Below are 26170 nucleotides of genomic sequence, written 5' to 3' on the forward strand. Positions count from 1 at the left end.
AACAGATATTTTGAAGCTCTTGATGTTTTAATTTGCTATCAGAAGATAGCGGTATCAATGATTTGGTTTATTTTAACAAGAGTTTACATTATTCACCGAATGAGTTGTTTTATAATCTTTAATTCGTCAAAAAATTCCTATAGCCTAAAAAATTTTGAGTGACGCCTTGGATTTCTTGAATGTTAGATAATTTGAGACTTCTTTTTTTAGAAATCTGCAAATTACGAGAAACCAATAGGATTCAAAACGGAATCAATGGAATCATTTATCGGCTGATAACATGATAGATATGATGATAGAGGCAATTCTAAAAGCGCATTCTTTTTTAATAAGATTTATATTTAGTTGTTCTGTTTGCGTGGATACAAAACCTAATTGAATTAGGTTTTGTATCCACGCGTAATCTAAGAAAAACCTTTTGTTCGTATAAATCTAGAAATATATTTTGAAAAAAAGGTCTAATAATCTTTTAGCATTAAAGATTTAACAAACTAGCTATACCCCCCCCCCCCCCCCCCCCGAGTGAAGTGTGGAGTAAACAAATCAATTAAAGCGCCGACGTGAACTATAAAAGTATTAAATCATTTGCTTTTCAAAGCTAATTGCATACTGGAGTTAAACAAGTTTAGAATTAGGGCGCTAAAATCCTATAATAACATCCGAAGAAAAAAACAACACTTAAGGGAGCAGATCCCCCCCCCCCCCCCCTAAAAAAAAAAATCACGAATTTGTTTTTTTTAACGAAGAATTTAACAGATAAACAGTGAAAGCTTTTTTTTGTTAGATTTAATTTTATGAAATAGTTTTTAAATGACTCATCTTTTTCTTTTTTATGGCGCTGTTCATTTTTTATTTTCCTTAATTCTAATGTTGTTGATGAAACTGAACAGAATAAACTTCGTCCACGATGAACTTGGTGCACATGTCATTCAAATGAAGTATTACAAGCTAAATTGAAGTTTCCTTTAGTGTTAACGGAAATTTAGATCATTTTTGAAGATTTGAGCAGAGATGAACTTGTCTAAGTGTTTGCATAGAAAAAAAAAATAACAGCCAGGCAATTAACAATTTTATTTTAAAAAATGACCTAAATCTAAAAATAACAGTTGAAGTATGGTCAAAATACATTCCGCTGTTTTAGACTTCAACAAGGTTTTAAAAGAAAACTTAAGCAAAGCTTTAAAAAAACATACATTAAAAACGGTTGAAGTTGTGATAAGGAAGTGAACTCTTCTCGAGTTACATGTGTAAGAAGTCGTCGCCCGTAGCTATGAGCAGAAGAAGATGCTGAGAGCTGTTGAGAAAGGGTTTTTAGGCAAGAAAAGGAGAGTTATATTCTAGAGACGGGAGCTCACGGATGACGGCCCGCCAGCTGGAGTGGTGAAAAAAATGTTTCTTTCAATGAATTTCGGTGATTTAAATTTATGTTCCATATGACATTTTTTCTTACGTAAAAACCACCAAAAAAAAAGTTAAACCCATAAAAATTTTTTGCTGGGGCAGTGCAACCAGAAGATTGTGCCCCCTCCTTGGATTCTAGAGGTTCACATGAGTAAATTGGCCCAGACCTGGCTTCAAGTTACGCTGGAACTTTTTAGACAACGATATTTTGCGTAAAGATTTATAATCGAACATCTATCTTTAATCCATCTCGGATCATCAGAGATCTGGAGATTTGGAGACATTTTAAAAAAAGAAGGGAAAAATTAAAACCAAATTATAAGAGAATCAATATATATTATTTATAATATAGTATACATACAATATATATATATTATATATAATATACATCATTTATTTGCATATACAACTGCAGTACTCTTGAGTTTTATGCGCAGCCCTGCATAACAGCTCCTGACTTAACAGTGTCGGTCAGGAAACTGATACTTTCTTCGTTTATCTTGGCGTTGTTGATGCAACCCGAGAATGGAACATTTCCAGTTAGTTTGTCCGCTGGACCAATATAAAGAAAATAGGATAAGATAATAAAAAATATTGTATAAGAATACAAAAAAATATTAAAAAAAACCCTTTACTTAAAAACTTTAATTCAATATGACATGTATAAATCTGCAGTAGATCATCATGATAAAGAGATTAAACGCCAGATGACAATTTTTTCATCATTATATTTTTTAAACTACTGTTTTTATATTTTATTTTGAGTTATTATACTATTTTATAATTTATTGTTAAAAAGGAAGACTTTTAAAAAATAATTTTAAACTAGACAAATATAAAACAACCTGGTAATCCACCAAAGTAAAACGGGGAAGTTGTATCCGAAGCATTTTGTGTAGAATCGGATATGGTGCTGTTCTTCACCCCATCAACACTTAGAGACAACGTTCTTCCTTTTTTCTCTAACTGTATACTATGAAAACTTCCAGAACAGATTGAGGTAGGGGGGTTGATATTTACACTAAACTCCCCACCTCCGTTATTACAGCGAGCGATAACTTTACCATCATTATCAATTTGTAATGACAAGAAATCAGATACCCCATATACATAGAAGATGTACCCGGCCTTACGAACCGATTGAACATCCAATGATAACTTAAAATCAATCGCCACTTTCTTTGTTTTGATTTCTAGAAAAAATTAATTGTTTACTAAAACTCGTCGTCGTCATAATGATCATGATGATCATAATCATGATCATCATGATCATGATCATCATGATCATGATGATCATGATCATGATGATCATGATCATGATGATCATGATCATGATGATCATGATCATGATGATCATGATCATGATGATCATGATCATGATGATCATGATCATGATGATCATGATCATGATGATCATGATCATGATGATCATGATCATGATGATCATGATGATCATGATCATGATGATCATGATCAGCATGGTTGGCGCTTTAAAAAACTTACTTGACTTGGCAGCAAATCCACCTTTATCACCGAAGTGGAGGCCACTTGCAATCGTTAAACCATTAGAGGCGTTTGTGGTGCCGATAGAGATGGCGGGAACTAGAGCTTCGTTAAATAATTTAACCCCTCTCATGCCTCCCTTAAACGGATCCCTGCTTTTTAACTGCAAATTAAGAGAAGCCATATTTGAGATAAAAATATTTAAAATATTCTAAGTTTTAATTTATTATCCTTTACACTTTTTTTGTGTTAAAATTTTTTGAAATAAAATTAATACTCTTTTTTTTAGATGAAAACTCACAGCTGATTGGTTTGGTAGTAATGTCCCTTTTGGATAACCGCCCATCCAAACCTTTTGAACACCATCTACAGATGTGGATTTCAGCTCTTTCCCTTCTTTCAGCACACCATTGTCAATTGAGAGATTTGCTAAACAAATGAAATTTGGTAAGAAAAAGAAATGATTAAAGAAGTCAAAAACCAAATTAAAAAAAAAAAAAAAAAAAAAAAAAAACGAAAAAGAAGCTTACAGGTTGCCTTCGCTCGTCTCTGTGAGACTTTGTGCCATTTTCCATCATTATAAGCATCATCAGACGTAATTGTAACCGGTCCAGAGCCAGCATTAAATACATAATTTATCTTTCCATCTTTCAAATAGATTGCTTCATAATCTGTATCTTTCATATTAACTGTTAAGAGTAACCCGTTCGGTTCAAAGGTGTAAAAGTAAAACTCAAATTCTGATCTGAAATTTTTATAAAAAAAAGGTAATTCAATCAAAATCCTTGAGAGTAAAGTTTATTCAATGCAATTTAACCTAAAAGAAGAGAAATATTAATAAGAATTTACCTTTGGCTGAGTGAACCTAACGGCACACTAAACTCAATGTAAGTTTCCCCTTCCATGCCAAAAGCAACAGCATCAGGGTAAGCTTCGAAACTTGGTAAGCATTGTAAATCTGTAATACTTGAAATAGAGGATGTTGTAGTTGCATCAGCTCCATCGTTTTCAGGTATTGTGGAAGGTATTGTTATACTCTCTGTTATATTGGTTGTGGTTGCAGTGGTGGTTGTGGTTGCAGTGGTGGTTGTGGTTGCAGTGGTGGTTGTGGTTGCAGTGGTGGTTGTGGTAGCAGTAGTGGTTGTGGTTGGGGTAGTGGTTGTGGTAGTGATTGGGGTAGTGGTTGGGGTAGTGGTTGGTGTAGTGGTTGTGGTAGTGATCGGGGTAGTGGTTGGGGTAGTAGTTGGGGTAGTAGTTGGGGTTGTGGTGGTGGTTGTGGTGGTGACTGTGGTGGTGGTTGTTAGTTCATTTGCTGGTGAAGACGTTGAGGGAATCTGAGTTGTTTCTGAGAGTGAGGGTGTAGTATCAATGAGTGAGATAGTTGTTGAAACTTTTGAAGTATTTGGAAAAACAGTTGAAATTACTGTTGTATCAGGGGATGGAGTTGTAGAAGCATATGTGGTACTAGGAAATGTGGTTGGAACATAGGTTGAAGTTGTCAAAGTGATTGTTGTAGTTTTTGCTGTTGCGGGGTTTACTGTAGAACTTTCAATTGATGAAGAAATAGGTGTGGCAGTGTCTTTCAAAGTAGATTGGAACCCATTGTCATTTGATGAAAGATTTGATGAATCAATTTCTTTTACTGTTGTTGGGTTTGAAGTCGAAATAATTGAACTAGCAGTAGTTTTCATTTCATCAGTTGGAACCAATGGAAGAGGGGAGCGAAATATCAAACTACCAACTCGAGCACCATTAAAAACCTTTCCCATTGTCATATTAACTTCACTGTTGAAAAATAAATGCAATTTTCATATCAATCTAAAATTTTAAATTGATAATAAAAATATTTGAATTATTAAACTGAATGAAAGCCTACTTGGTGTCACAATAAAGCTGTTTGAAGTTTCCTAAAAATCCTGGCATATTTTCATAACTTTTTCCAATTGTAATCATTTCTCCAAAATCTAGTTGGTCACTTGGAAGGGGACTGGAGGTAATATAAACCTTATCTATACCAAGATAAAGTTCCTGGCTGTAAAAAAAACATTTTAAAGTATGAATAATAACGTATTTAAAGTATAAATGAAATAAATTATAAATGAAACGTATTTTACACTTGAATTTTGATGTGATTTTGTTTAATGACATCAAAACGAAAGTAAAAAAATAACTTTACAAACGATGAAAAGAAGACTTCTAATAAAGCTTTTTTGTATAAAAACATGAAGCAATTAACTGCACATAAATTGACTATTGGGCATGTTTTTAAACCATTTCAAAGAATTTCTTAGATGGGACACATTTATGTTTATAAGAATTCCTTAGAATTCTTAAAAACATAATTCAATTCTAACCTCTCTTGCTCAAGATATAGAGACACTGTATGCCAAAGTCCATCAGAAACACCACCTAGTACACTTGCAACTAAAGACTCGACAGTTTCATCAATCTTAATCCTAACATTAACTTGCCCATCTTTAAGGAAAACTCTCAAATTGCTTGTCTAAAAATAAATGATCAAAAAAAATATTCTTTTAACAACAGAAGGACTAAAAATTGTTCTATTGAAAAAAAGCTCTTACTTCTGAAGCAGTATAGAGAAGATTGGCTGTTGACTGGTATGTTTGGAAAGAAAACCCTAATAAAAATCGCAATTTCAAATTGCATCCTGGTACTTCTAGGTATGAATCAGAAGAGGGAAGAGATGCAGAGTGGCCAAACTAATTAAAAAAAAAAAAAAAAAAAAAAAAAATTTAAAAAATGCATGCAATGATTTTGTGACTTTTAAACTCCATTTTAAGAACAAAAAATTTCGTTACCAGCGGTTGAAAACTTTCTGTACTGTTGCTGTAAGTTGTTGCAAAGTTGATTTCTCCAACATTAAAAGGCTTGACAGACCCAATGTAACCAACAAAGCCCTTTGTTGTTATATTTCTAAATGCAAAAGTAAATTTGTTTATCAATAAAAATTGATTAAAAAAAAATAAGAATTTAAAGATAATAAAAATTTTAAAAAAGTTTAAGAATTTATTTTCAATTTTAAATTTAACATAAAAAAATATACTCTATTGGCTTAAAAGCTCTCATTGGTAGACCACCTAAGAATAGTGATGATGCTGTTATTTTTGCATTTCTGGGCACAGAAAATGGTTCATTAATTTTTCCATAGATGAAGTTTGTTTTTTGTCTTGTTTGAATGGTGAAATTTTGTTTTTGACCATTGTTTACTTTTCCAAAAAGGGTGTGGTTGAACTCCTTATAACCATCACCAAAATCAAATTTACTCAGAAGATAACCATTTCGAAGTTCAAGAGAGTAAAAGTTGTTATCAGGCAGATTGGTTGCCAATACCATTAAGCCATCTAAAGTAGAAAAAAATTTTAAAATTTTTATTCCTCACATTTGTTTGGCTTATTGATTCCAAGAGTCAGTGTATTCAAAAAAAAAAGACTTTACCTTCTTCAATTGTAGCGAATGAAATTCTAATTCTTGAAAGATCATTTTGTTTATTTTCAGAAAACTCTATAAACCCATCACCATTAAACATATATTGTCCTTTGAGTGATTCGCGTTGGTATTTGCATTCATAAACATTATTTGCACTCTGAAATAACAAGTGTTAATGTCAAAAGAGAAAAGTAAAAACAAAAATCTTATACATACATACATACATACATACATACATACATACATACATACATACATACATACATACATACATACATACATACATACATACATACATACATACATACATACATACATACATAAATTACATTACATTACATACATACATATTTAAAAAATTATGCTTTTTTCAACACAAATAAAATTGTCTTTCTAAAACCTACCTTCCAGTTCCACAATCCCAACAAATGATTGCTAAAGTTCAATTTATCTATACATCCTTGAAAGGTTCTACTAGTTAAAGCTGCAGGCATTACAACACCTTCAGGTAGACCTCCAACTAATACATCATTTTTATCAAGATTTAATATTGGAGATGCAACAAAGTTGCTAATTTTATCCTCCACGATGGGGAACACTTTCAGATCTGTAAGGAATTCTTCCACAACTATTGCTGCATCGCCAAAAGTCCTAAAATTTAAAAAGCCAACTTTTAATTTTTCACCTCAATATTTTTAAAAGCTAAACAACAGAGATTAATAAATAAAATTTAAGATAAAGATGGAAAAAAAATGGAAAAGAAACAAAAAAAAAGTAAACGAAAATAAAAATTTTTAAAAAATTCAAGAACTTTTCTTTTTACCTTTCAGCGCGAAGAGTATAAAAGCGGTTTTTTACTAGATCTTTGTTACTTTTTAATGTCTGTGTGCTACCAGAGTTAAGTCGGAAATGAAAATATACATTTAAGTTAACAATTTCCAGCGCCAAAAAACCGTTGCTATCTGGTTGCTGTTGGTTGCCTATAAAAAATAGCAAGCCATTGTCTGCGTTTGTTTTGAAAACCAATGATATTTCGTTGTGTATACTTGGATCAAGAGCAGAGGGGGGAGAATTTAAAACTAATTTAGATGAACTGTTAAATCTCATAGCAAGTGGCATAATATTTGCAACATCGTGAGAATTTTGGATCAGGAACTTTATATATTCAATACTATTTGTAATATTATTTTTAATTGTTTCATCTAGTTCTTGATATTTAACATTTAATTCTGCTACACTATCTTTCAAGCCAGGAAGTGTGTCCACAACTTTGTTGACTTCATTAACAGCTTTATCCAGCAAATTTCCAATATCTTTCAAGTTGTTGCGTACATCTCCAATCTTTTTATTGTCATTTTCTATATTTTCCTAGAAAACAGTTATTAATTTAGGCTAACATAATTTAGGCTAGCATAATTTAGGCTAACATAATTTAGGCTAACATAATTTAGACTAACATAATTTAGGCTAACATAATTTAGACTAACATAATTTAGGCTAACATAATTTAGACTAACATAATTTAGACTAACATAATTTAGACATAAGTAAACAAAAAAAAGTAGCTTAAAATATCAAAAAATTAGTAGAAACTTTTTTTTTACTTTTACTTCTGCATTAATTTCCCATCCATCTTTTGTAATGTTTGTTACTTCATCAGCTTGTTTTGTTAAATTATCAATTATCGAATCTAAATAAATTTATTATAAATAACTTTAAATAAATCTGACTATTTTTAAAACAATCCAATAATTTTAAACTTCAATCCTACATAAAACTTTATACCATTAAAATATAAACAATAAAATGGTTAATACTTGTATAGTCTTGAGAATGAAACTTTGAAAAATCTTCTTTAACAGCATTAACACGGCCTTCAATGCCTTCTCTTAGCTTCTTAATATCTGCCAATCGCTTTTTAATTCCATCTAGTGAGACTTTCACATTGTTTACATTAGCCTTCAATTCAGAACCCTCTAATGCAATTGCTTCACTTTTTGATTTGGATGCCCCTGCATTTTCTTTTGCTTGTGAGGCCTGTGTAGAATTAAAAAATTCGTTTGGAACAGTTTGAAAAAAAAAAAGGTTCTATTGTGATTCCGAATGTTGTTTTCGAGGAATATATTTTCGAGGAATGTTGTTTTCGAGGAATATATTTTCGAGGAATGTTGTTTTCGAGGAATATCCCTTTTTTATTAATGTTACTTTAAAAGGAAAAAAAAGAAAGAAAAACCTTATTCTGAGCATCAAACGTTGTCGCGTTGGCCACCTTTGCAGCATCCAAAGCTTCATAAATTGCATCAACAATATTTGCATATACTTTAGCAGCACGCAATGCAGCATCTGCAAATTTTTGTGTGTCTTGCAGCAACTTTTTTAGCTTATCAGCCAGTTCTTTAAGAGCTTTTGCATGATCTACAGCTTGTTGCACTAAAGGGTTGGCAATCACTAAAGAGTTTCGAAGGTCATCAACTAGTTTTTGAAGTTTTTTGATGAGTTCTGCAAGATGATCTGTTTTGTTGTTAAATCCCTGCAACAAAAGCAAACTTTTAAAATTTGTCAAAAAAAAGATTTCCTCTTAATTACTAAAGAAAAAAGAAATAAAAAAATATTTAGGAAAAATTTTTTAAAAATTACCTTATAAGCAAGATCAGCAATAGCAAGAGCTTTTTCTCCAGCCTTTAATATTTCACCTGCATTCTCTAGAGTAATGTTGATGCCTTTGCTCAAGTTATGTGCAATGTCTAGTAAAGACTAAAAAAAAAAAAAAAATTCATTACTTAAATGAACCTAAATATTTCAAGTTAAATATAAAATAACATAATCATTAAAAATAAAAAATTAAAAAAAAACTTTAAATATACATTAGCACCTACCTGTATATCAAAGCTTTTAGCAATAAGTATCAAATCTGTTGCATTTTTGCCAATCACAACAGCTGTCTCGCTTTCCTTTTTAATATTCTTAAAAGCTGCCAAAAAATTTATAAATGTGTTGTTAAAACTTTCAGCTCTCTTTGAAGTATTTAAAGCTGTTTGAGTGAATTCTTCGGATTTTCTTTTATTATCAATAGAAATATTTAAAGCCACGTCTGCAGCAGACTCAGTTTGTGAAAAATTGCGACCTTTTATTTCTGCCAGTATCTTTTTCGCCTCAATAAGTACTTTTTCAACATCAACTTCTCCACTTTTCACACTCCCTAGGGTGTTATTTGCAGAGCTGAGAGTATCTAAAAAAAATTTATACTTGTTCTGGAACTTCGTTAATCCTTAAAAAATGTAAATGTACATAAATAAACTTGCATAAAACTGACGAAGGAAATAAAAACTGCATTTATTTGGTCAGACAGAGTATCTAGTAATTATATTTAAAATCTATATCTTAAAAAATAATAATTACTTTCAACATCTTTAATGAGTAACTTTAGTTTAGCAAGAACTTCCTCAGCTCTTTGTTTAGTATCAGATGCATTTCTTGATGTTTTATATGCAGCTTCTTCAAGTTGCACAACACTCTTTTCTGTTTTGTTGACATTTGCTTCAGTTGAAAGAAAAATTTTTGCCAAAGTTGGAGGACAGGTTGCTGTAATAATAAAAACTTTTATAAAAAACCAAATATAATGTGCTAAAAACTTTTATTTTATAAAAAGATGTTTTTCTCTAAAAACTTTATCAGATAAATAAAAAGATTAGCTTTATGCAAAAAAAAAAAAAAAAAAAAAACTTATTTGTATCTCATCTGTTGAAGCAATGAGATTAACAAAAGGTTTACCTGTTATAGGGTCAACAAAAAATTCCTCTGTTACAGTTGCCACGGTTGTAATGGATTCTTTTACTTCAGCATCAAACTGACATCCCTTAAACTCTGACACTTTGTGCATTATTGAATCATCTTCTTGATTTCCAAGATTACCAAAGCCAACAGCTTTCTTTAATGTTTCTAAATCCTCAGAAAACTTGTTTCCATTCTCAATAAGTCTGAAATTTAGAAAAATATTTATAAATATAATATACCTTAATTATAATAACAATGCAGTTGCTTTCACTTATTAAAATATTATTTTTTATTTTCATGAGCCCCCCTCTCAAAATGTCAGTGACCCATGAAAATGAAAATATTATTTCTGAAGCTATTAAAATAGTATTTCCATAAATTATTGAAACTGTATATATAAGCTTTGAGCACTATTATTTATGAGCACTAATAATTTAAGCTTAAATTATTGAAACTGTTAAATTATTAAAAATCATTAAAAAAGCTTTGAGCAATTAAAATATTTAAACTTGATTTACCTCTGGAGGGTGATATTCACGTCGCTCAACGAAGACTGTGAAATGCTGCCTGTTGTGAATACATTTTGTTCAACTTGTTTTATATTTTTCACCAACTGATGAACTTTGTTCAGTGTATTTTGAACGCAACTGTCGCACTCAACACAAGAATTGTTTTCAATAATATAACCAGAAGGACACAATGTGCACTTTTTGTCTGCCGAATCACAGTCACAACTTCCAGTAATAACATCGCAGTATTTGCCATCGGGACAATCACACTCTAAAGAAGTTGATAAAAAAGATGTTAAAATATAAGTTGCCGTTAGGACAATCACACTATAAAGAAGTTGATAAAAATGATGTTAACATATAAGTTAAGCAGTTTTTATATGAATCGGTTTTTTAATAAAATTATGGATATTACAAAAACATTTTTAACAAATTAATTTAAGACATAAATATAACTCACTTTGGCACCCTGATGATGAATAGTTAAAATACCCAAGTTTACACCAGTCACATTTTCTACCTTCAACAGTAGGTAGACATTTACATTTACCAGTTAAAGCATCACAATCTTTTGATTCAGAGGCTGAACCACAATTACAGTCCTGACAACCTTGGCAAGAATTGAAGTTCCATGTTTGGGGCTAAATATATTTTAATGTAATACATTCCATATATATTTAGATAAAATACTACTACCATTTTTAACTAATGCAAAAGTAATTTGTCAAAAAGTTTTCTTTTTAAGAAATAACAATAACAATTATAATATTAACAATAATTAATAATAATAATAATAATAATAATAATAATAATAATAATAATAATAATAATAATAATAATAATAATAAAATAATAATAATAATAAATAATAATAATAAATAATAACAATAATAAACAATAATAATAAATACAAAAGTATAAATACAAAAGAATAAATACAAAATGTATCATCTAACTATTTTAATTAAAAGCTTTTTTCTAATTTTCTATTTTTTTATTTTTTTTTAAAAAAAAAAAAAGTTCCTCTGTAATTTAAAAAGGAAAAAAAAAAAAAGAACTTTATACTTTACAACGATCACATTGTTTGCCTTCTACATTTGTCTTACATTGACATTGGCCTGTGCTGCTGCTGCATGGTTTAACATCCGAACCACAGACATCACATTTACAATCCTTACAATTACCAAGTTCACCATAGAAACCAGACCGACATTTCTCACAATGATTGCCATCAGTATTATTCAAACATTTGGTACAAGAACCAGTAATCGGGTCACAATTACCTAGATGTTGTAATGCAGAAATAGACAAATGTTTAAAAAAAAGACCATCAGAAACTAAAATGTTGCTAATGATCTATTGTTTAAAAACAAAAGACCTGCCTTTCACAATAATAAAAATAATAAAAAAAACACAAAAGACCTGCCTTTCAAATCTGAATTCACATTGCCATTACATGAGCATGGTTTGCAATCACCACCTGGTTTTGTTGGGTTGCCATAGTAACCATCTGCACATGTGTCACATTTTGATCCACTATAACCTTGTTTACACTTGCATATCAGTTCGGATGTATTTAAGCTAATAGCACAGGAATCTGCAAAGTTTTTATCAAGATCAACACTGGGGCAAGGACATGGCTTGCACTTTTCACCATAGAAACCAGGCTTACATTCTTCACAGTGATTGCCTAAAATAAAATAAATAATACAATATAAAGTTTGTTATTTTGCACTCAGACAGCTATTTTTATAATAACGTTATTGTAATATAAAATTGATTGTAATCCAAAAAGAAAAAGAATTACCAAAATAATTTTCTGAACAGTTTTGACAAACTCCTGTTTCAGCATCACATAGTCCACTTCTGTTATTGCATTCACACTTAGCACATGTGCCATTACCTTGTGAAGTGTAACCCTGTGCACATGATGTGCATCCAAGTCCTGCATATCCCTCAGGACAAACACATTCTTCTATACCAAAAACCAGTTCATCACCATCAACATTTGAAGAATCTAATGTAACATTCCATATTGATGAAGTTGCAATGTTGGCATCATGAGTAGCTCTTATTTTGACACTGGATATTTTAGAAAGAACCTCGAGAAGTTGGGAGCGAGAGACTGAAGAGCTGTCTTCCATTAACCAATCTTTCTATGAGTAAAAATGTTCCAATTTAAAGTTTAAAAATTAATTATAACTGAATAAAAATTAAAATTATATTTAAAAACATCTATCAAGTAAATAAAATATAACTTTTAATAATAAAAAATAGAAACCTCAATAAGTGGAAACACAAAAATGTTCTCTTTCTCAGCATTTCTTAGATTATGCTTTTTGTTCTTTATGCTAAAACCACTTCCGCCCTGTTTAATGTTAAATCAACATAATTATTAAAATAAATTTTTATTACTCCAATGATAGTTAAAATAAAAAAGAAATGTTAAATTTTAAATCTATTTATTTAATCTTTTTAAATTTATTACCTGAATAGTAACATCTGGCAATTCATTGAGAGTTTGACCACCACTTTTAGTTGTATATTTAAAGTTGTATGTCAGAGATCCTCCATACGACACAGCCTGATAAAAAAAAGTGATTTAACCTAGTATTTTTAAGGCAAACATTTTTTTCAAAATCATGCCACACATTTATTTGAATATATATATATATATATATATATATATATATATATATATATATATATATATATATATATATATATATATATATATATATATATATATATATATATATATATATATACATATATATATATACATACATACATACATATAAACGTATATGTGTTTATGTGTATATACATGTATGCATAGTTATATAAAGAGAAGAACAAACAATTATCTTTATTTATATAAATAATCTTTACATGATTGCCTAAATACTCTTTTGGAGCAATCCAATGAATAATGTTTGCTAAATTTATTGCAGATAAATTTGCTTGAATCTTCCCTGAAGGTAACACCAGAACACTTAGATTTTTTATTGAAGTAGTCCATTCTGATCCTCTAACTGCAACGCTCCTAAGAACAATTGCATATACATAGATTAAAAAACACAAACGATGAAGTGAAGGAAGTAAAAAAACAAAAGCACGGAAGAAGAAAATTATGTAAAACAATTAAAAAAATTGGGAAAGAAAATCAACCTGTATATTTCAGCTTCTTTGCACTCAGTTGTTTGCCCAGAACACCAGCATTTTAAGCAGAGCTGTTCTCCTTTTTCTGACTCTGTTTTAAAATATCCTTTTGAGCATTCATCACATCTTTTACCAATAGCTGCATCCTAAGCAAGAACATTACAATGCAGCTACCAATGGCAAGATAATAATTATTACAATTTATATGAAATTCATGTCTAAAAAATTGAAAATAAAGTTTAAACCTAAAATTAAATATCTTACCTGACAAAAGCACTCTCCAGTCCTTGCATCACATTTTTCTTCATTTACACCTCCCATGTGACAATCACATTTCTGACATAAAGGATAGTTAAAAAAACCTTTTTCACATTCAGAACACTTTCTAGAACCAAAATTTTTTTGACACTGGCATTGTCCTGTTATAGAATCGCACACTGTTTTGTTTTCAGTTGTACCAATAGAATCACAACTGCAAGGCTGACATCCTATGACTGGATCAAAACCAAAAGTTCCTTTGATGCATCTATCACAATTATCACCTTCAACGCCAGCAGGACATGAGCAGCGACCAGTAACAGGATCACAATTTGAGCAATTACAAGCTGCAAAATTTCAATAAAAAAGTTTCATTTTTCAATTTTCCTGCAAAAGCAAATTACATACTTACACTTAATCAAAAAAAGTCTTGATTAATGAGATCAACTTTTTTTTTTTATAAAACTTTCTGCTGTTAACAAATTAACAATCATTGCAACTGAATTTTTCTTCCTCTATTTATTTTTAAAATCTTTTTTAAATAGTCAATTCCACAAAAGTAATTTTTATTTTCAAAAAGAGTTTTTCTAAACTCAAATTATAATTCAGGCAATATAGAGAAATGCTAGATAAACCATCTTTACATCAAATGACTTACGTTTACAATTTGGAAATCCATAAAACCCCATTTTGCATCTTGAGCAAGTTCTTCCAATTACATTCTTTTTACATGGACATTGTCCTCCTAATGTTGCACATTGAGAACTGTTTGATCCTCTTTCATCACATTCACAACTTAGTGCACCATTATTAAAGTCACTAGTTAACGTAAATACTGCTTTTTTGCAAAACTCTGTGCTTTTTTCATTAATTTCATAAAAATTCTTTGAGCAAAGATCAGCAAATTCATCAGAAAGTTTCATTGGTTGGCCTTGGTACAGCTCAGGGTCATTAAGTGATCCAGAATTTTCAGGGATCAAATAAACTTTCTCCTAAAAAAAATATATCAATCATTTTCTATAACTTATAAAATATTCTGAAAATATTAAATAAAATTTTTTTCTTTCCTTACACAAGTTTTACAAACATGTTTTCTTGAGTTTTTCAATTAAAGCTATAAATGCAGTTCTGGTCTTTAATTTTGATATTAACTTTAATTGCGTATTTAAAATACATCTACCTATATATAAGTTTCAAATTATTTAAAATCATGTAAATTCCATTAAATATAAATAAATATGATTTAAAACTCACTATCCACCCATTCTTTCCATCAGGTATATCAAAACGTAGCCTAGCTCTGTCAGCTTCGAATAAATATACATCTTTGGTGTCAGCCTGTTTAACCATTTCACGACAACCATTTAAATTTGGACAGTGATTCATGTTTAACTTTCCAGGTTGTATAGAATCTCTGCCTGAATAAATTCCAGTGGAAACTTCAAATGATTGATGATTTGGTTGATAGTAATGAACGATGAGATTATATCGACCAGCCTTTATATCTAAAGTTTATATCTAAAGTTTTATATCTAAAGTTTAAACAGAAATTACACACAAAAAATTTAACAACTCAATTTAACAATAAAGATGAATTACCTTTGTAAGCTTAATGTTCCTGGTTTTAACTATAATCAAATTAAAATTAAAACCACGAACATTAAGACTTACAAAGGTAACACAAGTTAAACAACTATTTACAGAGAGCTTTTAGAAAAATAAATTTTGATAGAAAATTTAGTATAATTGTAACTTTACAAAAGATCTTTACCTATTTTCTAAATAATACTGTATTTATAATATTTGTTTAATTTTACAAATCATAACTTATAAATTAAAAAGAATAATAATAATAACAGCAATAATAACAATGATAATAATAAATAATAATAATAAAAATAAAAATAAAAAAATAATAATAATAATAATAATAATAATAATAATAATGATAATAATAATAATAATAATAATAATAATAATAATAATAATAATAATAATAATAATAATAATAATGGTAATAATAATGGTAATAATAATAACAATAAGAAGAAGAAGAAGAAAAAGATCAACAACATTAACATCAATAACATATAAACATAAAAACTTTTACTTTATATTTAGTTATATCAAAATTTTGAAAAATACCAGTTATGTCAAAAGAATTTGTTCCCGATGCCAGATATTTGACTTTAACATCAGGATCAATGATGTAACTAGGACGAGGATCTCCAACTTTTGATTCTGGAGATATAATTCTGCTATCTTTGGGAATATCAAACTTAGTAGGTATGCACTTTCCATTTTTTGCAGTGCAATAAAGTTGGGGAGTGACAATATCTAAATTCCACTCATCAAATGGGATAAATGTTATTGAGTCCAAACCAAAAACAGCACCTTGTCGTGGAATTAATGTCAACATATGAGTTCTGGAGTCTGAAATTTCAAATGCATACACATCTTTATAATCTCGATCAAGTACAACTTGACGACAACCAAAGCTGTATGGACATTTATACAGCCAACCTTTGCCTTGTTGAATGCTAGTACGACTACGAATGTAAATATCCAAATACTTTGTTGATTCAGCATCATGAAAATATTGTAGCAAGACTACATATTTACCAAGGCGCTTAAATTGAAAAACAATATCAAGCTGTTTAAAATCTGGAGAGAACTGGACCATGGCTTGATAATCTAATTTTTCAAGAATTTTGGTATCGTTAAAGAAAGGAATTGGAGCTTGCTTAGCTAAGAAAGTTGGATCTTCAGCTTGAATGGTAGTATATCCAGGTTTCTCTAATGGAACATATTGATATATGTTGCAAAAAGGCTCAACTTTTGTAACATCACATGGATTCTGGACTCGCTTGCTAAGGGTTTTTGGTTGAATATATTCTTGAGGTACCAGAACTAAATAGTCCTAAAGTAATCACATAAAAAAACTTAAATTTTTTGGAAAAGTTTTTATTTACATTTTATTGCGTGTGTGCTATTGCAAGAGTGAGTAAACTTGTATGTAAGTTTATTTATTTTAGTTTATCATTTTATTTATTTAACGTTTTTGTATATGTTTGTGTGTTGATTTAATAAGTTTAATTTACCAAAAGTAGGGCAGAATTTGGCGATGTGAATTCAACCTTCCATTTACCAGGTGGCAATGTAAAATATTTTGCTGGGCCGGATGATTCTTTGACGATAGCCATTGAGGTTGTGGCACTTGTGCTTCCTTGGGTTGATGGGAAATTAACTAACCCTTGATACTCTTGACTGCCTAAAATTATAAAATTGTTGTCATTCTAAAAACTCCCGCCATTTTTACATAAACAATATATATATGTATATATATATATATATATATATATATATATATATATATATATATATATATATATATATATATATATACATACATTCATCTTTATATAAAATGTAAATTTATATAAAATATTTGAAAGTAGATAAAAACTTATTAAAAAAAAAGGTTTTGTATAGAAAACCATAAAACAAAGCTTAAATGTTTTAACCTTTAAAAACTCTGATATTAGCAGCAATTGGTTGAATTTGATTTAGTCTGTATTTGAACAAAATTTGATATTTTGATTCTTTGGTAACATTTACATCAATAATTATTGTTGGCTAAAAGAAAAAAAAAAGAAAAAGAAAAATAATAGTAAAAAAAAACTTTGAAAGTTAACAAAAATTATTAAAGAGTTACTATATATTATTATATAAAGAAAGAATTATTATATAGTATTATATAAAGAAAGTTAAAAAAAATGAAATAAGAACCTGCATGTCGTTGATTGAAACATATCCTTTCCATGAGTACCCAGGAAAACTTGATTCTTGATAATCGAATCTTACAGCGTCGCCATCTTTGGTTTTACCCTCCTCAGCTTCTGATTTAATATGCCAAAGAGTAGAAAAATAAAAATTGGCAGCTGGTCTAAAAGTATATTTTAAGAACAAATTTAATAACTGACCAATATATAAAAATTTTAAAAATATTGTAAAAAATAAAATTATTTTTATATAACACATATTTGTGTGTGTGTATATATATATATATATATATATATATAGACACACACACACATTATTGTTCATATATCAAATCTTTAACAGAGCCCTAGGTTGGAGTTGATTAACAAACAATAGTAAAAAGATTTAAGAACATAAGACATAAGAAAGGTTTTTTTAAACTTGAATCAATCAATGAAGCAATGCTTATTTATTAATACAGAAAATAAAACACTTTTCTATTTCTGTCAAATAAAATTTTACAACAACTTTTATTTAATAATAAACAAGCTAAACTAATCTTAAATATAATCAAATAAAAATAAATTAAAAATGAAAAAACAAAACGTACTGGTCACATTTTTGTCCAAAAATATTTGGCTTACAAAAACATTGGCCATCAGTTTGACAATTTGAATTCAAAGAACCTCCAATGTCACAATCACAGCCTAAGGGAAAAATTTGGATATTTATTCTTTATCTAGTACTTCTTTTAAAAATTAAGAAAACAAATAATAAACTACAATAACTAGTTTGAAAAAAAAAAATCATGTCATAATTTGTAAATTTAAAAAAAATAATACCTTCACACCCAAACATGTTCTTTTCTTCGAGTTTGTAGAAACCAGGGGAACATTGTTTGCATTTATTGCCATCAACAAACACCTTGCAACCACATTTGCCACTAGCTGAGCAAGATGTTATACCATTGTTTGTACCAGGTTGGAAACATCCACAAGCTTTAAATGGGAAACAGTTTAATATTAAAAAAAACCAATAAAAATTATAATTTTATTGAAAGCAACAACTTTGTTATTATGAATAAAAGTATTTATATCTAATATTTAGTATATTATATTTAATATATTTAACATATAGTATAAAGTATTTGTTTACATTTTTTTAATGACTTTTGATTTTTTTAATTATTATTATATCTAGTGTTGTTATCAACTTCAACTAAATCAACTAAAAGTCGAACAGTTGAAAGAAATAGTTGAAAGTCTAAATTAGTTCACTTAACTCTTAGCTCACTGTATGTAGCACCACTTCATTAGTATGTTTCCTTTTTCTCATTATAGTACCAGTTGATGCTTTTTAAAACAAAATTTTAAGTAATGTGTTATGATACTCAGTTAAGTATGCAAAAAAATTTTATAAATCTGCCAAAACCTATCTATGCCAATGTTTTTTATTGATAAACTTTTTTGTTAATTTTTTGCTTTCACTGTTGTGAAAAATGATATAAAATGTCCATCTATGTTTTTTTTTTTTTTCTTTACATTATGATTGTAACTTCCATTTTATTTTGTTTTTTTATTCAATTGAACAAAGAAAATGCTCTTGATATAACAACAGCATGTGCTATTGTAACATTACTACATGCCACCTAGTTTTTTTGTTTACTTTTTCAAACTTCTATTTTTTTCTTAGCATCTAAAAAATAAATTGTCAAGCAACATTAAAGTATACGATTATAATAAAATTTTTTGTTAAAATATTTTGACCAAATCGACTTTTAGTCGACTTAGTTGATTTTAAAAGTGTATTAGCCAATTTTGGTCGACTTTGAAAGATACAGTAATTGATTTAGTTGATAGCTGAATAATTTCAAATTCACAACAACACTAATTATATCTTGAAAAGCTTTCACCGTTTCAAACTTTGAGAGGCGACTTACATTCACAACCAACATCATTTGACTCATCCAAATTAAAAAAGCCTGGTTTACATTCTGAGCATTCTAAGCCTTGCACATTTACCTTGCAGACACATTGTCCCTAAAATGACAAACATTTTTTTCAAAAGTAAATACAGAAAAAGAAGTTATGAAAAATTTTTTTTTTTTTTAATTTATCAAAATTTTACTTTACTTTTTGCAATATTGCAAAATATCATAAGACTTCTGAAAACATTTCAAAACTCATATTGTACACTGATTTGTATTTTAAAAAAAAATTATTGCCTTACATCATTATTGGTACTGCAATCTCCAGACCAACCTTCATGCCCAGAATCAGTTCCAGCTGGATTACAATTGCATCGCTGGCAATTAGGAAATCCATAGAAACCTCTTGAACATTTGTTACATTGACGGCTAGAGTAGGTTGGTTTACAGTTGCAATCTCCTGTTCTTTCATTGCAAGCAAGTGAACGAGAGCCTTCACTACTACAGTTACATGGTGCACATGAAGGGTAACCATAGAATCCAGTTGCACAGCGATCACACTTTAACCCAGCATAGTTTGGTCTGCAATCACACTCTCCACTGTCAGTGTTGCAAACTGGTGTTTGAGAGCCAGCAACAGAGCACTCACAATCTTAGGAAAAGGAAAAATACAGCCTAACATTAAAAAATGAAAATAAGAAAAGGTTTTTGTAAAAACATAAGATTCCTTATGATTTTAGGATTAAAATTTCAAATTTTCCATTTTCCTGTTCATAATAAAATGCAAAAAAAAAAACAACCACTAAAATGTCAAAAGATGGCTGAAACCTTATGTTAAGGTTTCAGCCATCTTTTAACATTTTAGCTTGGTCAGTTTTTTTGTAAATCAATTAATAAATAGAAACTTAAAGGGTTTTTCAAAAAAAAAAAAATTTTTTAAAAATACAGAACTTACTGAAACAAGCTGGATGGCCATAGAACATAGGGGCGCATTTTTCACACTTTTCACCATCATAACCAAGCTTACAGTCACATTTTCCATTACCAGGTGCACAAATTGTATCAAGGGTCTTTTCAGCATCACAACCACATTCTAAAATTAAAAACTACAAGGTTGCTGCAAATACTTCTTTTATTTATCACTCTAAAGTGAGTCTAAAAAAAAATGAGTCTAGAAAGAAATTAATGACTATTAAATAACCTTTACAAAATGGAAATAAGTAAAAACCAGATCCACATTTTTCACATGTTCGCCCAGAAAAACCAGACTTGCATTTGCATTGACCATTTGTGCGATTGCAATTGTCATCTGTTGCTCCAAACCTTGTAATGCAATTGCAGGCTGAAAAAACCAAAAAGTTAATAAAACTAAATTCCTTTTTTCATATAATATAATTTTTATTTTCTACATAAATTTCTATTCAATGTTTTTTTACTTCAAGCTTTTAACTTACGCTGACAGTCTGGGAAACCAAAGTAACCAGGCAAGCACTCGTCACAGAACTTTCCACCGTATCCACGCTTACATTGGCATCCAGTGTCAGTAAGTAAAGAACATTGGCCATCAACAGACCCTTTCACATTGCACTCACAAGCTAAATGCAAAATCACATTATAATATGTAAAATGCTTTTTTTTTTTGTTTTGTATATTTTCTTGTTTGTATTTATCTTGCTGTTTATATTTATTTAAGCTTTTATGCTTTTGAATAACTGTAAAATTATTTAACAACAATTATTTTAAATTTCATGAAAAATTTTGTTAAATTTATCTTTAAAACTGTTTAACAAACAGAAGCAGAAGAGCATTATTTAATTATCTTACGGAAGCATTGTGGGTATGTGTGAAAGCCTTTGTTACATTCATTGCAATATCTCCCAATATACTGAGGCTTGCATTCACATTGTCCAGTTCCTTCTGCACAGAACCCTGTCGAAAACTGAGTGTCACAGTTGCAAGCTGTTAAAAATAATAGTCTAGTTAAGTAAATGATTTAACAAACAGAGTAAACTGATACAATTATTATAACTAAAAAAACAAATTTTAAATCATAATTACTATCAATCTATATTGATAGTAATTATTGATTGCTATTAACAATATTATATATTACTACTACTATAAATTTTTTTAATAATAATAGTATAGTAATAAAGATAATTATAAAAAAATAATAATAACAATAACAATAATAATAACAATAACAATAAAAATATTTATCATTATCACTCTTTTTATTATTATTATTATTATTATTATTATTATTATTATTATTATTATTATTATTATTATTATTATTATTATTATTATTATTATTATTATTATTATTATTATTATTATTATTATTATTATTATTATTATTATTATCATTATTATTATCATTATTATTTATATTACTTCTAAAAAGAAAAAGTCAAAATAAGGAAAGATGATATAAGATTAACAGGTGCCATTTAGGAATTTAACAAATTCAACCTTGACAAGTATTCACATCAGTTAATTTAACACCAGATGGACGATAGAAGAATGGTTTGCATTTTTCACAATTAATACCATCTGTATTATGTTTACAATTTTTACATACACCACCACCAGAATAAATTCCATTAACATCAAGACTAAGCTTTCGTTGCTCTACCTCATCATTGTACTCACATTCATTTGTATGATCATGACAGTTACATTCTAGAGATAAATTTCTTATTAAATATATTTTTTTTAAGTTATTAAATTTTAGAAAAGTACTAACTTATTTTATAAACATTTGAGATTAAGTAGATTTTAAAACTTTAGTTAAACAAAGTCTTTATAACTACAAACTAACTTTCACAAACAAAATCATCTTTGTCTCTGCGTGGACGCCATTTTTTCTGAACAAAGCCAGGTTTACATTCCTCACAGCGAGGCCCATATGAATTATATTGACAATCACATTTATACTGACCAATTACATCAGTTGGACGACATTCATCACTGAAACCATTACACATACATCTTCCACCAATAGAAATATCTTTGATTGAGTAGTAATACTAAGGCAAAAAGGTTCCCCATAAAAAAAAACTTATATGTACATCAAAAAAATTTATATATATATATATATATATATATATATATATATATATATATATATATATATATATATATATATATATATATATATATATATACATATATACACAATAACTTAGGTTGGCATTCATACCCTTCTGGTGACAGTAGGATCTTGTAAAGATAGTGGCAGTAAATCATCAAGCAGTGTTTTAATATCCATGAAACGAAGTCGGATATTAGATGCACTAGTCCATTCCTTAACAGAAAATGGTATAAACAGAATTTGACAATATACTTGTATGTATGTATATATGTATGCATGCATGCATGCATGTATGTATGTATGTATGTATGTATGTATGTATGTATGTATGTATGTATGTATGTATGTATCTATGTATGCATGCATGCATGTATGTATGTACAAGTATTTATTTATTTACATACACATTCTCTAATAGCAAGAGTTAGTTAATACCTGGAGTGTTTTACTGTAAGAGAAATTTGATGCACCAGGCCTGCCATTAATTAGTGATATATGAATCTGTTCAAAGAGCAATGATAAGTACATGTATATACAACCCCAATATAAATTCAAACATTTTTAAAATAAATTAAACTCAGAAGCAAGTTAGCTTTAAGTTAACATATACATGTTCTATGCTTATATAAACCATGTTTTATAAATAAATTTTCATCCCATATATAACATATTTAATTAACAGAGATGTAAAAGGTGTAACATGTACCTCTCCATTCTCAAATGGGGGAATCGATGAATATTCAGTGGAACAAATCACTGTATCATCACGTACAATAGGTAAATATGGATCGATTCCAAAATAACTTTTACATTCTGAAGAACTTGATGCAAAATGGTGCCATGGAGTGTAAGTTTTTCCTCCATCATTAGACCTTTCAAGGGACCAAACACCAGGTCTTGGTGAATTCGCCGATTTGATAATAACATATGCAACATGGAACAACTAAAAAAAGATATCCCTGATCCGAAATATATGTAAAAAAAAATATTTCTCTTATTATTTCAAATAGAACTGAAACAGGGCTAATCCTTTTTAAAAAATTGTTCCTAATAAAAGGAATTCTTCAAAAAGAAATTTTTTTCTTGCTAAATAAACTGTAAATGCGTCTCATTATTTTGTTTATTTTTATTTATTTATTTTTTCCCGCTTTACGAGATTTTTTGAGCAGCAAACGTGATTGTTCATTCTAAAATTTATGGTATCCAATTCTAAGGTTGTCCTTCTCAATTAAGTTTAACAGTCTTATAATTCTTTTTACACCGCATATGGTTATAAGACATCTATAACAGTAGTTATAATTGCAAAATTTAAAAAAGTAAAAAGTTTGATACACCATGAAAAAATACTCTTTAATATATTAAGTTTTTTTCCCGTTTATAAAACGAACATCGAACAAAACGAACATCGAACAAAACGAACATCGAACAAAACGAACATCTTTTTCTTAAACGAACATCTTTGAACATTTTTATAGCTGAAAAATAAAGAATTTTAATTTTGCTTTTTTTCGTTTAACTAAAATTTTAGGTTTAACGCATGTTATGAAAAGCGATGCTGTATGCTTATTATGTTTTAATACAAGTATACAGCAGCTCCTACAGAAAAGGAGCAAGGGACTGTCAAACCTTCAGACGTCAATATAAAACTAAATATTTTAAGAAAATGTGTTATTTAGCTGGTGACTAAAACATCGCCATGGCAAATTTAATGGATTTACAAAGTGCAACGTCTCGGTTAAACCATTTAATTTTTAATCGTGATTTTTTTTTTTTTTTTTGTCACACGTTTGGTAAAAACTTTTGATAAAACCCCAAGATTGTTGATACTTGCCTTGGTTCTTTGTATTTCCAATAATGTATGCTAACACAGCCCTTTGTTTTAACAAAGTTGTCAAATGTACTAAATACATTTGTTTTAAGGTTTTTTTGTCTCTACTTATTGTATAGAGGAGGGCGGAGGGCGGAGGGCGGAGGGGGAATCTTAGAAATAAAGATGTAATGAGGCTCATTTATAAATTTGCTTTGGAAAAGTTTTGATAAACAAAAAGCTTATTTTTAATCATGTTGTAGATTTAAAAAATATTCACAAACCTGTCCTAAATCGATGGTTACATTCACTTGTTTATACTTTAATGATCTAGATAAAGGAGGTGACTGCCACCATCTATTTGATCCATCGTTAGCATTCCTGATATTATGATCCTTGGCATCCTTTCCATCAGAATCTCCAAAATCGCCGGGTACGCAATGACTGCAGCTCAATCCTTTTATTCCAAACTTGCCAGGTATTCCTGCCAAAGTACAGTAGAGCTCACCTGGTTCTCCTCTAGGTGGAATATAGTCTTCACCACACGTTGCGGATGCTGTAATTGATTTTCCCTTAGCAATATCAAAATAGGCAGGTTCCAAAACAGTTTGTGTAGAAACCACCTCTAGCAGAACGAAAAGCAGTAGCATTTTAATACATAAGTTTCTAAATTAGCATAAAAATTTTTCTTGTAATTTAAATTTTCCGATCATTAAAATTTTATGCCACTTTTAATTTCTCCCACTTCCAATTTACTAGCTAATAAATGAAACAGAAATAATAAAATTGCGTTATTTAGTAAATTCTTCGGTGTCAAATTTCTGACAGCCTTGTATTTTGCTCATGTTATTATAAACAGTTGACATAGTGAAGTAATGGATTTTTAAAAAGCGGACAATGGACGTAAGAAAGAAGCACAAAGGAATGAAGTTATCGCAATAACAAAACCGCTCCCCAAAAAGGGAATTATGTAAATACGATCAAAAGACATTATTTGAAGCTGTTGACTAACATTTTTTTCCGGACAAATATTTAGATGACACAGTCAACAATAATCATAGTGATTCATAATTATTTTTAAAAAACTCTTCTTTTATTCAAATATTCCGTCAAACTTGTCTTTTCAAAATTTTATGTTTTATTTGGCTTCTTGATTGATAAAGCGGTGTACGAACTCTTTAATGTTCCATGCGGATGATCGAGAAAGTTTATTTAAATAAGTTACAAGCAATCAACAGGCGGCAAAAAAATCTTCGCAAAGGTTATTGTTGGAGGGAGGGAGAATAGAGATTTTGTCTCCACTGATCTTATCTTTAAAACATATTATTATTATTAATAATAATAATAATAATAATAATAATAATAATAATAATAATAATAATAATAATAATAATAATAATAATAATAACAATAATAATAATAATTGTAATAACAACAACAACAACAACAACAACAACAACAACAACAACAACAACAACAACAACAACAACAATTACTAATTACAACAATGAAATCAATTGCAA

General features: G+C 29.0%; 1 protein-coding gene and 1 pseudogene across 1 annotated transcript; both read right to left on the reverse strand.

Moving 5' to 3' along the window:
• The window catches only part of LOC149876693 (uncharacterized), a 615724-nt pseudogene that overhangs the window by 139093 nt on the left and 450461 nt on the right, over positions 1 to 26170 (reverse strand).
• LOC149876700 (laminin subunit alpha-3-like) lies at positions 1718 to 25485 on the reverse strand. The gene is made up of 51 exons (XM_090075018.1): positions 24932 to 25485; positions 23547 to 23783; positions 23276 to 23341; positions 22949 to 23053; positions 22568 to 22775; positions 22219 to 22428; positions 21568 to 21702; positions 21198 to 21338; positions 20945 to 21085; positions 20699 to 20836; positions 20046 to 20395; positions 19756 to 19855; positions 18659 to 18814; positions 18427 to 18523; positions 17844 to 18000; positions 17579 to 17690; positions 17156 to 17325; positions 16200 to 16974; positions 15309 to 15559; positions 14713 to 15046; positions 14061 to 14401; positions 13806 to 13942; positions 13527 to 13680; positions 13123 to 13218; positions 12916 to 13002; positions 12442 to 12790; positions 12061 to 12324; positions 11700 to 11917; positions 11095 to 11275; positions 10644 to 10905; positions 10123 to 10328; positions 9751 to 9933; positions 9228 to 9580; positions 8989 to 9105; positions 8585 to 8881; positions 8169 to 8388; positions 7956 to 8041; positions 7175 to 7719; positions 6756 to 7002; positions 6361 to 6508; positions 5969 to 6266; positions 5724 to 5838; positions 5487 to 5624; positions 5259 to 5407; positions 4781 to 4936; positions 3754 to 4689; positions 3435 to 3649; positions 3206 to 3333; positions 2905 to 3067; positions 2247 to 2594; positions 1718 to 1953 (listed from the first exon to the last, which is right to left on the reverse strand). The coding sequence occupies exons 1-51, from the start codon at positions 25295 to 25297 to the stop codon at positions 1829 to 1831; spliced, it is 11511 nt and encodes a 3836-aa protein (XP_089931144.1). The 5' UTR covers positions 25298 to 25485; the 3' UTR covers positions 1718 to 1828.

Source organism: Hydra viridissima, unplaced genomic scaffold (genome assembly GCF_058129835.1).
Source record: "Hydra viridissima isolate aposymbiotic clone 2 unplaced genomic scaffold, HvirCarnegie_v1 scaffold_18, whole genome shotgun sequence".
NCBI classification, from domain to species: domain Eukaryota; kingdom Metazoa; phylum Cnidaria; class Hydrozoa; order Anthoathecata; family Hydridae; genus Hydra; species Hydra viridissima.